The sequence below is a fragment of the Durio zibethinus genome, chromosome 15 (assembly GCF_047325235.1).
Source record: "Durio zibethinus cultivar Kanyao isolate XHJ-2024 chromosome 15, ASM4732523v1, whole genome shotgun sequence".
NCBI lineage: Eukaryota > Viridiplantae > Streptophyta > Magnoliopsida > Malvales > Malvaceae > Durio > Durio zibethinus.
In genome coordinates, this window is record NC_143176.1 from 3,375,958 (window position 1) to 3,390,942 (window position 14,985).

At 30.5% G+C, this 14,985-nt stretch overlaps 2 protein-coding genes across 2 annotated transcripts; one reads left to right on the forward strand and one right to left on the reverse strand.

Moving 5' to 3' along the window:
* The first annotated feature begins 4,356 nt into the window (after positions 1–4,356).
* On the forward strand, positions 4,357–7,567 carry LOC111302246 (indole-3-acetate O-methyltransferase 1-like). Its single transcript, XM_022898177.2, has 4 exons — positions 4,357–4,596; positions 4,751–5,170; positions 5,504–5,779; positions 6,949–7,567. The coding sequence occupies exons 1-4, from the start codon at positions 4,486–4,488 to the stop codon at positions 7,300–7,302; spliced, it is 1,161 nt and encodes a 386-aa protein (XP_022753912.2). The 5' UTR covers positions 4,357–4,485; the 3' UTR covers positions 7,303–7,567.
* A 3,875-nt stretch (positions 7,568–11,442) lies between these two features.
* Positions 11,443–14,109, reverse strand: LOC111302247 (protein HOMOLOG OF MAMMALIAN LYST-INTERACTING PROTEIN 5-like). Its single transcript, XM_022898178.2, has 6 exons — positions 13,955–14,109; positions 13,774–13,874; positions 13,065–13,174; positions 12,821–12,896; positions 12,536–12,676; positions 11,443–12,368 (listed from the first exon to the last, which is right to left on the reverse strand). Exons 1-6 carry the CDS (start codon positions 14,046–14,048, stop codon positions 11,628–11,630), a joined length of 1,263 nt encoding a protein of 420 aa, XP_022753913.2. The 5' UTR covers positions 14,049–14,109; the 3' UTR covers positions 11,443–11,627.
* Between the last annotated feature and the right edge of the window lie 876 nt (positions 14,110–14,985).

Sequence of the window (14,985 nt, forward strand, 5' to 3'; positions counted from 1 at the left end):
TTTTTGAGAAAAAGTTGAAAGTATCAATTTTCCTTGAAATTAAAATTTCAAAAATATATATTTTTAAGAAAAAGTTGAAGGTATCAATTTTCCTTAAAATAAAAAAAAAAACCTCAAAATGCTTTAAGGAAAAGTTGAAAGTATCAATTTTTTTTTTGTATAAAAGCATGAGTTTTTTTTTTTAAAAGATCTATATTAATAATTACGCTTTACTCATTTTTTGAAATCTTGTTAAATAATCCGACGATAGAGCCTCTACAAGTGAAACAATAGTTTTCTTGTATACTCTTAAGGTGAGAAGATTTTTCTTAATTTTTTGCCAAAAGTATTGGAGTTAATTAAGAATAATTTTTAATAATTAATTACTGGATAAAATTTTTAAGACTTATTGGATAACATAAAATTGAGCTAGTACTATCTTTCGATAGACGTTGTAAGGGTGCTATAACCTTCATTATATGTAGTCGTACTCTCAGACCTAGTTCTGGTTTCACAGACATTAAATTTACCTTTTAGAGATACCTAAGTCGAACTTAGGATTCCTCTTTAAAATGGACAGATTCCTTAGGCGGCCAATCGTACCTAAATAAAAAAAAATTGGTGATAACTCCTTAAGTCAATGTCTAACAATATGTCCACGGATCTATATGTTATGACACCTGTAAATACATTTTTGGGTCTATTTTTTCTTTCTTTCAAAACCCTAAACCTTTAGCCCGTTTCTTTTAAAAAGTTTATTTTGATCAATTGTAAATATCTAAATTTAGGAGCTTTTATTTAGAAAATCACCATCACTTTTTTTATTTTTGATGAATTTTGAATGCTCAAATGCATGATGGTATGTAAAATATATATATATATATAAGGAATAAAGCTCTAAGGTGAAAACTCAAAAGGGCAGTCTAGAATAAGATTAAAACTCTTAAAACAACTCATGATTTTTATGTAGTACCAAGGAGACTTTTGTTTAAAAGCCTAAAGAGATTGATCTCACTATGAAGATTTCCTCTAAAATTTAGGTCTTGTTCTTTTTTCAAATCTAAAATTTTGAGCCTGACATAATTGGTCTTGACGTTTGTTAAAATACTACATATTAAAAACTGAAAGCAGTGCCAAAATAAATTACACTTTAAAATATTATTTTCAATTGTGAGCCCAGATGAAAAGATGATCATGTTCTCATTCAATGGCCAAATTCCTTTGGTAATTAAGATTATTTCTAATGTGCCAAACTATTGCATCCTTTAGGAAAGACCAAAGTTATGATTCGTCATTCTCATTTTAGACAATAATCACCAGTTTTTAAGATATTTTAAGATATTTGATCATATGCAGAAGATAGTTATGTAAAGCAATTTCCATCGCTATTCTTGGGAAGTTTCGAAAAATGTTCAAAATGTATTGAATCTTAACACTTGTGGTGGAAGATAGGTGAATGTTATAAAAAGCCTTTTTAGGGCAAGAAAATGTCAAATATAAGGGGCTGATATTGAAATAATTCACTAGACGAGAAGAATGGTTTTCAAGAATGAGAATGTTGAAAATGTTTGCTTTGGTACATGAAAGAACTTATCAACTAATTTAGAGGCTATGTCATGAAAAGATGGAAAGAAAAAAAGTTTCAAGAATCCTATTACCACGATTAAGGATATTTAGTATAAAATTCATACATTTCATTCATTGCATTTCATGCATTGTATGCATCACATCTATTTCATATGTTGCATTTATATTTTTCAAGAAAAAGAGACTTGATTTAAATTTTTGATAAGAAAAACTTTGATCAAACAAAATTTTACCTTAGGGTATATTTGTTAAAACTTTTGGGTATCGATCTTAAAAACCTCTAGGTAATTCTTTATAAAACATTCAAGTACATTTTAAAAATTGTTAAACCTTTTTAAAATCCTCCGAGTTAGATCTATTAGACCTTCGGACATAATATTAAAAACCTCAAGATATCCATTTTTTTGTAAAAATGGTTAAACATTTGTTTTAAAAGAGCTTTTTTAAAGTTTGATTTGTAAAACCTCCGAGCGTAATCTCTAAGTCCTTTAAACAATATTCATAAGTCTTTCGAGTTGAATCTATTTTAAAGTTGAGATTGTAAGACCTTTGAACGTAATCTCTATGTCTTGCAGGTAAAATTTGTAGGTTTTACAAGCTAAATTTGTTTTAGAGTCGAAATTTATAAGACCTCCAAATGTAATCTCTAATACCTTTACGTGTAGTCTCTAAATCCTCCTACTATAATTTATAAGACCTCCGGGAATGATCTTATAAAACTTTCAGGTATTTTTTTTTTTAAAGTTGTGTAACATTTGTTTAAAGGAACATTTTCTAATGAATAATTTGTAAGACTTTCAAACTTAATCTTCAAGTTCTTTAAACATGATCTATAAACCTTCAGGCATGATTATCAAAACCTTTGGGTGTCATCCTTAATTTTTTTAAAAATTGTGTGCCTTTATTTTCGAAAAGCCTTTTAAAAAAAAAGAAAAAAAGTTGAATAATGCGGGCCCGGACGTAATGGATATCTATATTTTTGCACAATTCATATTTCACAAAAACAAAGCAAAAAGGGATAGTTGTAGACACCCTATTTAATCCGAAACTCAAACCAATTAGGCCCAAATATGACCCAAGCTCACGTGTCCAATTTCTTACATTTTTTTTATATCTTGTTTGTCTTATTTATTTATCTTTTAGTCTTTTATTTATCTAGTTTTAAATTTTTATCATAAATTATATCAATAAAATTTTTGGAATAATTTAAGCACTAGTCAAAAATGATATCGGCAGTTAAGACTAAAACATGATCTCTTTAAATATTAAAAGAAGGTTGAAAAGAAATCAAATCAGGGAATCAAATTCATATTTAATTTGAAAAAATTTGAGGGATTCTGAAAATAAAAAAAATTAAGACAATTTCATAAATTAATTGAACCGATTTTAAAAAGAATCAAGAAAAAATAAATTTAGAGCATAATCAAATCTGTAATCTTTTCCATTCAATGCAAATCCCTAAAATTTCTAATAGAAAGCCTTATATAAACTCAAATCAACCACACACAAAAGTGAACCTAAAAAAAGAAAGAGAGAAAGAAAAAGATTATGAGGAAACTCTTGAGAAAAAAATGAGAGAAAAATAATTCAAAAAAAAAAAGATACCATTTTTGGAATTCTTTACAAAATTTGAAATTGTGATGATTTATTCTGATAAGTCAGGCAGTCTAGTTGCATAGCTGAGCTGACTTCAGATATTTTATTTTATTTTATTTATTTAACTACTTTATTTATTTATTTATTTGATTATCTATTATTCTTTAAATATATTTTTATAACAACGTTTTTAAATAAAAGCATTACCAATAGATTGGAAGGCAATCATTTTTTTTAAAAATAGGGTTTTACTAACATATTAGAAAGCCTTATAATTTTATTTATTTCAAAATATATATAAATAAAAAGTCATACCAACATATTGGAGGACCAATGTTTTTTCAAAATAATGTTTTACCAATATATTGAAAAGCTTTATAATTTCCTAAAAAATCAAGTTTTTGAAAAAATAATAAAATAACATTTTTTATCTTTTTGCATAAAATCTTACTAATAGATTGGAGTAAATTTTCAATAGAAAGTCTTTCCAACAGATTGGAGAATGTTTTTTTACTATAAAATCAATTTATAAATATTTATTTTTAAAAGTAACATTAAATTAAGATGAAGGCTCTTTAAAGCGTGACAAATAGTCTATTTGAATACTCCTGATATGAAGAAATATTTTTAAATTAGTACCAACATATTTGAGTAACTTAAAGAAAATTTTCAAAATTAAAATTAGTTGATAAATTATAAATATATTTTAAGGCTTGGATAATTTGAAATTAAACTGTACTATCTTTTGGATGAGCACTATGAAGGTGCTATAACATTTCTCACCCTAATCACATTTTTGAACTTAAATCTGATTTAGTATACTAGAATCTATTATTTAAAGTCACCTAAGTTAATCTTAAGATTTTTTTTTAAATGGACAGATTCAGTTAGTGATTAATCACACTTAAATAAAGAAAATTTATGATGACTTTTAAAATTTATATCTAGCGATAGATCTATAAATCTATACGTTATGACACAAGTAAATTAAAAACTATAGATTTCCTCTCCTTTTGTTGAATTTGCCGGTATCGGAGACTGGAAACAAGAAAATCCGGCATCAATCTAGGGCCTGCCGAGCTAGCTAGTTATATCTTTGCTGTTGTTTGCAAGTGAGTCCTGTAAGTGTGGATTTTGTATACAATTTTAGCTCTTTGTTTTCATTTTTCTTTTTCATTTTTAATTTTATTTGAATTTTTATCTAATAATAATTAGCCTTTTCCTTTAGTACCTGACCAGAGTCCCTTTGGTTTTTCTCTATATATACTCAGCTTTACTCAAAACTTTCCTCCAAAACAAACGAGAAAGCTGCAGGACGGAAAAATGGCTTCCAAGGGAGACAACGTTGTTGTTTCTAACATGAACCTTGAGAAGCTGCTCAGCATGAAAGGAGGCAAAGGAGAAGGCAGCTATGCCAATAATTCCCAAGCTCAGGTCTATATATTATTACAACAAATCTTACCTTCAAATTTCAATTTTTCCCATGTGTGTTTTTTTTCGTTTTTTATACTTAAAATTATCGGGAATTGAATTACGATCATTGGAACTAAGAGTCCGATAGTGTTCTAATTATGTATTTGTCATGCAGGCCTTGCATGCTCGTTCCATGCTTCACCTTCTCGAAGAAGCCCTAGACAGTGTTCACCTGAGCTCACCCGAGGTACCCTTCGTCGTCGTGGATTTGGGATGCTCCTGTGGTAACAACACAATCTATATCGTCGACGTGATCATCAAACACATGATCAAGCGATACGAGTCATCAGGATACGAGCCCCCGGAGTTTTCTGCGTTTTTCTCTGATCTTCCTAGCAATGATTTCAACACCCTTTTCCAGCTCTTACCTCCCTTAGCAAATAATGGAGGTAGCAGCATGGAAGAGTGCCTGGCTTCCAATGGACACCGGTCGTATTTCGCTGCCGGAGTCCCCGGATCATTTTACCGGCGCCTTTTTCCGGCTAGATCCATTGATGTCTTCCACTCGGCATTTTCATTGCACTGGCTATCACAGGTTAATTAATCAATGAATCTTAATTTCATTCCTTCTAAGCTATAAAATATAAATATCAATATATAAATATATATATATATAGTTTGTTCCCGAGGATGATTTCTAAGGTGAAACTAATAGAAAAAAAATTAATGATCTTCAGGTTCATGCATGTCATTTCATGGTAAAAGAAAATGAAAAAATTTAAGTGATTTTTTAATGATCTCTCAAACCAACCGATATAAAGTTAAATTATTTCATTTGGACAAGCCGAAGTACTTTGGTTTCCTGTCTTTTCTCTTGTATGTGCAACATTAACAACAGACATTTTGTGTATCTCTGCAATGGGACCAGATGCCTGAAACTGTGTTAGACAGAAGATCAACAGCTTACAACAAAGGGAGGGTGTTCATCCATGGTGCAAATGAGAGCACAGCCAATGCATACAAGAAACAGTTCCAGACAGACTTGGCTGAGTTCCTCAGAGCAAGATCCATAGAGATGAAGAGGGGTGGGTCCATGTTCCTTGTCTGCTTGGGAAGAACTTCAGTGGACCCCTCAGACCAAGGGGGGGCTGGTCTCCTCTTTGGGACCCACTTTCAGGATGCTTGGGATGATCTTGTCCAAGAGGTATATAATAATAATCACCTATGTTTACATAAAGCTCTTCATTTTTATGGCTTGTGTCAACAGTGCACCCCAATTCTCACAAAATTATTACTGCCATACTTAAATCCTTTTTATCTCATTTAATTTTTTAAATTTTATAAAGAATTATTTATTTTTAATGTATTGTCATATGTATAAATTTATATATTATTAATAAATAAAATAATAATATCTTATTTATTAATAAATATCAACTTTTAAAATATATAAAATTAAAATAAAAAATAAATAAAACAAATTTGCTGACGTGTTATATACCAGTAGCAATTGGATTGAATTGGATAAGAGTTGACATTGTAGGAATTGCTTGCATAATAATTTCTTCCTCTGGTCTGTTTCTGCATTTTGGCAGACCAAAAAGCAAAGGGAAACACCATGCAAAAGGGGGAATGATTAGGTGTGTTAGGCTTAGTAAGACCTTATGATGGATTGTCACTGATCATGATTAACTTACTCCAATGCCAGCCGTTGGATGGTTTTGGCCGGAGAATCAGCTCTAACCCTCCACTTGTCCCATTGCCATGTCGGCAATATGATAACTGCTAGGTTGTAAGCAAAAAAAATATAATCATATCATTTAGCAAGACGACAAGAACAGTCATTTGGGACCATTTGATCATTGTTGATCAAATAATCATAAGATGTGGAACCCAAATTAATGTAGTAGAACATTTATGTAAGATTTTCTCCCTTAATCAGATGTTCTAATAGGATGCTATAACGACTATCATGATAACGTGTTCATTGTTTGCTTTGTTAGCTTATATAAATTTTTTGTCACATTTAAAGTTATGATAATTTAAATTTATAATTGTTAAAATTAAAATTTTAATATTTTGTTAATAAATCAAAGGTCTGTTTCGTAGATTTATTTTGAGTTTGTGCTTTTAAATTAAAGTTCAAATATTATCTAACAATTAAAATTATGTAACAAATAAATAATTGATTTAATTGATAAAAAATCGTCATTTTTAAAGTCTTGAGTTTGAATCAGTTAATAATTATTTATCAACTCTAATCACTTATTTTAGATTGTTAGATATGATAAATTTTGGCTTAACTCAAAAATTGAATAATTTTTTTTTTTAAAAAGGGTTACATAATTATAATCGGTACATGTATTATGACAGGGCCTTATTAGTAGTGAGAAGCGTGACAATTTCAACATTCCAGTGTATGCCCCAAGCCTGCAAGACTTCAAGGAAGTGGTTGAAGCTGATGGTTCATTCACCATAAACAAGCTTGAGGTATTCAAAGGAGGCAGCCCCCTGGTTGTTAGTCGGCCGGATGATGCTAAGGAGGTAGGCCGAGCCCTAGCCAACAGCTGCAGGAGTGTCTCCGGGGTACTAGTCGATGCTCACATCGGGGACAAGCTCAGTGAGGAGCTGTTTTCACGTGTGGAGCAACGAGCCACAAGCCATGCTAAAGAGTTACTCGAGCAGTTGCAGTTCTTTCACATAGTTGCATCTCTTTCTTTTGCTTAGAAAAAAAGAAAAAGGGTTATTCAAGAAAAACAAGGCTTTTTTCCCTCCCTTTTTTTATATATATCTTTTCCCTTCCCATTGCATTGAAAGGAGATACAGGATCAACTGACATACAAAAAAAGAGTGGGAAAAGGGTTTCCTATAGCTTTCTGTTCTTTTCACTTTCTTTTGTTTGTTCTTGTGTGTGCTTAGTAATTGTTGTTACCTTTATACTTTCAGTATTGAGACTTTGGGTTCCTATGAATCCAACTAATTAAATAAACAATGTAAACAGTTAAAATCGCTTGATTTGTCAATAAAATATCACACTCTTAATTTTAATGACGAAGATTCAATACGTAAATCCTCGTCATTTTACTTTCTTTATAGCTAATGATTACGATATTTGTAACTTTGTATTCGTGAAAACTTGTTTGAAAGGGTTTGCTTTTGCACCTAAAAACTTGTGAAATTTGCATTTGATTTTAGTTAATTGACTTCCCATCCCTCTTTTACTCTTTCCTTTCTTATTTTAAAATTTGGGTGGGCTTCAATGGTAGTTATTTCGGTTGTAATCTTGTTACAAAATTTTCAATGGTGTGATATGTTGTTAGTAATTAAAATTCAAATTCCGACAATTTCAATTAACAAAAAAAATTTTAATAACTAAATCAGCTGGTTTAGGTAGGAAATAAGTTATACCAAAGCTTATTCAAAACATAAGATCAGACGTTAACATGTATAATTGTATATCTTACAGGGTCATTGATGCTCGAGTAAAGCTTAAGCAATTACTTGATGCATTCTCTCCAAACTGATCAACCAAAAGCAAATTGACAAAGCAAGCATACCCAAGGGAGAACAAGAAACAAAATGTTTTCAGGTATAACTTCGTAAAACATAAATATCAAATCTCCTTCTCTCCAGAGTCTTCTGATGATGAATAAAATAGGAAAATATCAGCTTCTTCTGGTAGCTTAAAGCTCACCTTTTTCTTTGACCTCCCACTTTGGCTCCTGCTCAAAGAAATCTCCATTTCTTCACTTTGAACATCTTCAGGTTTCAGCGGTTTCTCCTTGGAGAAGCTCTCCCTTGGTTTAGAGGAGATACTTGCCATTTCTCCAACAAAAGATGGAAAAACTCTCTTGGAGGAATGTTTGAAAACATGGTATTCACCTCCAGAGGTACCATTGTTTTTCTGCAATATCCCTGGTGAAGCTGTCAGCCAATCCTCCAGGGTGAGCTCTTTTGCCTTATTTAGCTGCTGCTTCTGTTGCTTCTCCTTCAAGTGCAACTGCCTCTCTTTCGTTTCCTTTGTCCACAGGCATCCTAGCACCATGAAAGACATGCCTGAACTATCACTTCGATTACCATGTTTTGTTTCCTGTTCATCAGCTAATCTTTGGGGGCTTGAACTTGAATATTGCCGAAAACAAGACAGGCTACATCCCATTTTTTTCTTCTTTCAAGGGTGGTAAATTCTTCGTAGTACAATAAGGTTATATAGAGATACCTTGATGGATTCTCCAAGGGATAAGAATTTGATCTGGAATTGCATAGCTTAGTTATCATCAACTATTCACTCAATACAGGTAAGATGAACCTGTTTGTGTCTGACCAAGCAACTTTGTTCTAGAAATATAGATCTGCATCTCATTTCCATACTAAATGACCAAGAACCCCTCGCTATTATCATTTGATCCCATATTTCCATGGGCATAACTGTCATTTTCTAATACTATCAATAACCAGACAGGTGAGGACATATTGTCTTGGCTTATCCACCTTCCTATATATGCAGACAAAGCTTCTTTGTTAAATCTGGTGAAGAAGGCAAGATAGCCAACCTTAGCCCACAAAGTTGACAATTGAATCAGGACAAATTAACCCTTCATTTTTCCTATTCATTTACTTTAATGAGGATAGATTGCTTTGAATCATAAGAGTAATCCGTTTGTTTGGAGCAGCTCTTGTGTCAAATCAGCTAACAGCTCCCTTGCATGCCCTTATATTTTAAGTTGCCAAGAACTAAGACTGCAAATATAGGACTTGGGGGCATTTCTTTCCATTAGTTCATAAAAGAAACTTATACGGCTTTTTGCCAAAAAAAAAACCTGAAAAATAAAATTTACAATGTGGCACTATCATTTCGCGTTATGTTATTGTATATGCCGAGTTGCATGTTGAGGAGTAAATCCTTGAAATTACAGAAGAGGTAAAAAAGCAGTTAAGAGTAAAGGTAAAAAATATTCTCTCGTTTGACATCACAGACATATCAAGTCAATTCAAAAGTAAAAAATAAATAAAATATATTTTTACTTATCTGCTAACAGTTTTTTTTTTTTGAAAAAGCCATTTTGCGCCTTCGAACGAAAAATATCCTACAAGTTATAATGGTTAGAAAACAAAGAGGAGAACAATCCAAGCTATGTGGGAAGACAAGTTTTCTAGAATTGGGATCTTCTCAGTGTCATCCTCGTCAAGTTCTCCATCCCCCATTTTGGACTATTGCATTATCCACAATGATGGCTTCAAACAATTCATTTTCAGCCAAATTATCAAGAAGAGATGAAAAAGATTATTATTTTTTAAAAAAAAATATAGTTCTTATTGTATAAATATAGTATAAATTAACTTACTAATACAATAGTTTATAACAATTAGCAGACAAAAGAAAGAAAAAATATTTTTTCTAAAAAAATTGAATAAAAGACAAGAAAAAGCATTAAATATAACGCGTTTTTGAATAAAACTATTCTTAAAGAAATTTACATGTATTAATGTAATAAAAAAGCGAATAATAAAACCTTAACTTAGCGGTAAAGATAAAAATATAGAACTTTTGAGGTTTTAGATTTAAGTTTTATTATGTGTGGATGTGATTGTCTAATTATGTTCTAATTTGATGGTTGATTATACGGATATAATACCTAATTATAATCAAAACTTAAAAAAAAAAAGGCTCATACTTTAATAAATATCTGTTAAATGTAAAAAAAAAAAAAAATTATGATATATTTGATATATAAGATTATGATAAGATAAAATACGATAATATTATAAAGTCATATTTGGTATATAAAATAATGGATATGATAGTATGATAATTATTTTATATTATGTTTAATTTATTTTTAATTGAAAGGGATATGATTATAAGAAAGATTATCATCTTTTTTATATAGGATAATTTAATTCTCATAAAGTGGAGAGGATTATTTTTAATCTATGAGATTAAACTTATAGGTCATATTATACCCTTAAAAATTACTTTAATAATTTAAATTGTATAAACTTTGAGAAAAGATAATTTTGATTAATAAATGAATTATCATATCTTAATCTTTGTAAATATCAAATATAAGGTAGGATGCCATTATATAATCTAATTATATTCATAATATCATCTTATCATATCATAGCTATAATAATCTTGTGTATCAAACATAACCTAAATGAAATTAGATTAAACAATATTATCTTCTTTTATTTTTTATTTTCGTAAAGATTAAGATAGGATAATTTATTTATTTATTAAAATTATATTTTTTCAAAGTTTATACATTTTAAATTATTAATATAATTTTTAAAAATATAATTAAACATGTAAAATTAATTTGTGAATTAAAAAAAAAAACCTCTCCTTTTGAAAAGGATTGAATCATCCTACATCAAGAGAATGATTAATTTTCTTTACAATTATGTCATTTTCTTTATATATAAATCAAACATAATATAAAATAACTATCATGATACACCAAACATGATCTTAAATTTTATATAGAAGCAATTTTTATGTTTTTACTATCAATTCCATGATTTTGTGTATATTAATGGATGCTATATCATCCTTCAACTACCACAGCAAGTATATCCAAGTGCAACCTTTCCCACCATTTTGGCCTAAAAAATATTTTTTTTATATTTTTTTATATTTTTTGAGAATTAGTTTGAAATTCTACCTCCAACTCAAGCAATGATGAAAATTAAAATATTTTTTATAATATTACATAGCTTCCTCCTCCATGACAATTACATCTTCTATTTTATTCTCTTTGATAATTACATTCACATATCTCTAGTAAATTTTAAAAAATAAAAAATATTAATATTTTATTTTATTTTATTTTATTTTTTAAAATAATATGTACTGTCACTGGATTAATCAATCATGATAATATCCATAATTTATCATCTAAAGAATTCATAGTATCTTCCAAGCATGGAACGAAATTATAAAATTAAAAAAAAAAAAAAAAAAAACCCTTGTCCCTAAAACCTTTATAAATCAAGCCATATGATTCGCAGAAAAACGATGTGAATCTGTCCACTCAAGGGTAACAAACTTACAGACTGGCTGATGGATTAGTCAACAAATCAAGTGATTTTTTTAAGTGCTCTACTGCAACTGACACATCATCAAATGCTAAGGCTCCAACTGCAAACCGTGTAGCCTTGTGTGCCTCGGCAATTTTCTCTGGTGGTGGTTGGTAATTGCTGTCATATTGGTGTTTTTGAGAAGTAGTTGATGCAGATTCTGAGGATGTCCCATTTCCGCTACTTGAAGAGTATTGGGCTGTTGATAGATCGCTTGTTGTTGGAGGAGCTGACTGGGGAGTGTAAGGAGTCTCGGAACCTTGATAGTAAGAAGGATAGTGAGATGAGGCAGAGGGTAAACTACTCTCTGAGAAACTTGGATAAGACTGAAAATTAGGATATGAATAAGAGTGAAGTTCATGGGATGGATAACATTGTGGCAAATGCAATTGTGGTTCTTGTGAATAGGGTTGATGTTGGTATGAATGAGGATTTGTAGGATTTTCTGATCTGCTTGTGGGAGGTGGTGGATGAAAGTGTTGTTGGGGTTCTTGTGGATAGGATTGATCTTGAGAAGGGTAACTAGCAGAAGGATATGAAGGAGGTGATGGTGAAACATTTGAAAAATGCTGCCGCTCAATCTTATCATGGAACTGAGGTGATGGCCGAATATTAGTATGAGGCTGGCTATTTACTTCATCATGGAACTGAGGTGATTGATCCAAATCTTGTTTAGAACTGGTAACTGAAGGTTCGCTTGGTCCAAGATCCTGTAAAGATAAATGTAGATGACGATTATCCAGAATTTTAGTTATCCATCAGTGACGTTCTGTTTATAGAGTCAAAGCCAATTTATTGATAGAGAAGAGAAAGGCAAGTATTTGCCATTGTGCATATGTTGCTAAAGACTAACGCACAGTTCAGATTAGAAACATACGTATGTACCACAAGGTATACTTGATGGAATTGACAAATCTTCATCACCATTAGGAGGGCCAGGGTTGGGCTTCGTTCCTTCTTTCAAAGCTTTGCTAATATCAGCAGCTTTCCAGGCTGCATACTTTTGTTTCTCGTCAAGCTGGAGAAGAAAACCATAAAAAGTTCAATCTAAAAATAACAACAATGACATGTTACCATACAAGTAATGCACCAGCATAGCAAAAATAGAAATCAACGTTAGAAGCACAAACTTTTAATGTGAGAATAATAACTAGAAACTCACATCAGGCTGAAGAGGACCAAACTGGTTTATAATCTCAAAGAAAATGCTGGCAGCATAAAATGTCTTTGCTGTATTCCTGTACCAAGCTCCAAAAGTTAATCTTAAATCTTATAGATATATCAAACTACTAAAATAAAGTAAAAGAGTCTAGTGTTGCGATTGACAGAACTTTTCATAATAAAAGGCACATAGACAAAATACGATTTAATACAACAGTCATATATAAGTAAGATGATTTACTTACAAGTCCGCCCGTCCAGCACGATCTTGTTTGTCTGCCTTTGCAAAGACATTCAAGGCAAATCCCTCTAGATGCAAACTATCTTCAGGTCCCAACTTCAACGACTTCTTATCCTGCAAAGTACCAATATCCTTGGACACTATAGTTTCCATACAAACTCCATATATATATATATATATATCATAAAATAACTAAATGCTAAAATAAACAATCCCATGGTGATGATCAATACAAAGCAGTATGATTCTAGTAAAACAGCTAACAGTTCACCAAAAAAAAATATTTTTTCCTTTATCTGAAAGTTATCATTAATTACAAACAAAGAAAGAACCTCTAAATAATGTGCGGGCATTCAGGCAGCAGAAACATGGTAAATAGTCTATGGTGCAAATAAAGATTAAGCAAACTGGCAAATATAACTAGCAGCCTGGAGCCTCAGTACTGGTGCAAATACGATACACAATATAATATCAATTCTCAGAAACCAAACTAGACCCAGTTGATTAAACACTTTCTATGAATAACACCCATGTTTCAAAATTAAATATTTTCATGTAAAATTACATCAATCAATCATTAAAAACATCTAATTCAATATTATCGATTAAGTTTTCTGAGAGAATAAACCAGACCCAGTTGATTAAATAGCTCAAATAACAATACCCATAATTCAAAATCAGTTAATCATTTGAAAAAAAAAAATAGGAAAGACCTTTTCAAGCTGATTCATGAGAGAAACAAGAAGAGCATTGGTAGTTTTGGTTCTCTCACTGTTCGGTATCTTCAATCCTTCTTCCATGGCATATAACCGACCTTTAAAAAAATGAAAGCATAAAAAAAAGATCGAATTAGCTTCCATGAAGAAGAAAAAGATTTAAGTTTCTTCTTCTTACAGTAGTAAGCAACGATTGGATCGTGCTTTTGAAGCTCATCCGCTCGTTGAAGGTACGGTAAGAGTTGCTTTGCTGGCTCGTTCTCGCTTGCCATGTCTTCTTTCTTAGAGTGATGCGTGTCGAGAGAAACTCGAGAGAGATTATTTATTTGGAGAGGTGAAGAAAAACGGTGCCGTTTTTTGTTGTCAGACTCTTCGAAGTTAAGTTTTGATTTTTGAAAATTTGACGACTTGGAAAGCTATTGGGAAAATTCCTAGTTGGCCTCTATAGATTGAGGAATTTAGGAAACGCGCAATAACTTTTCTTTTCTTTTTTTTTGTCATTTATTTATTTTTTTTCTTCATGAACCTTATTTCAGAACAAAAGAATTCTCATTTATTGAAATTTGTTATTTTTTTTGGTACGGAAAAAATTCTAAGGATAAATAAAATATTTAATTTTAAATAGAACCAACATATCATGTTCGACAATTTAAAATAAGTAAATAAAAATAATGCTTTCAATACGATCCCAACATATTGAATTCAAACTTAAAATTTTTTAGGTAAAAAAAATAGTTTTTTTATTATCAGACTCTTCGAAATTAAGTTTTGACTTTTGAAAATTTGACGAGGATCTTGGAAAGTAATTGCGAAAATTGCTTGTTTGCCTCTATAGATTGAGGAATTTAGAAAATGCCCAATTTTTTTTTTTTGGTCATTTGTTTATTTTTATCTTCATGAATCTTATTTCAGAACAAAAGAATACTCATTTATTGAAGTTTGTTATTTTTTTTGGTACCCCAGAAAATAATTGAATAAATAAGATAGTCCAAAACAAATATCATATCCGATAATTTAAAATAAATAATTAAAAATAATACATTCGATCGAATTTAAACTTAAAATATTTACGTAAAAAAATAATCATTTATTTATTTAAAACTTGTTATTTGCTCAATGAAACCATGTACCTTATTGCCGGAACAATTTGTTTTTTTTTTTTTCTTTTTTCTTGGAGAAAATGAAATAACAAATCCGAGTAATGCAAAG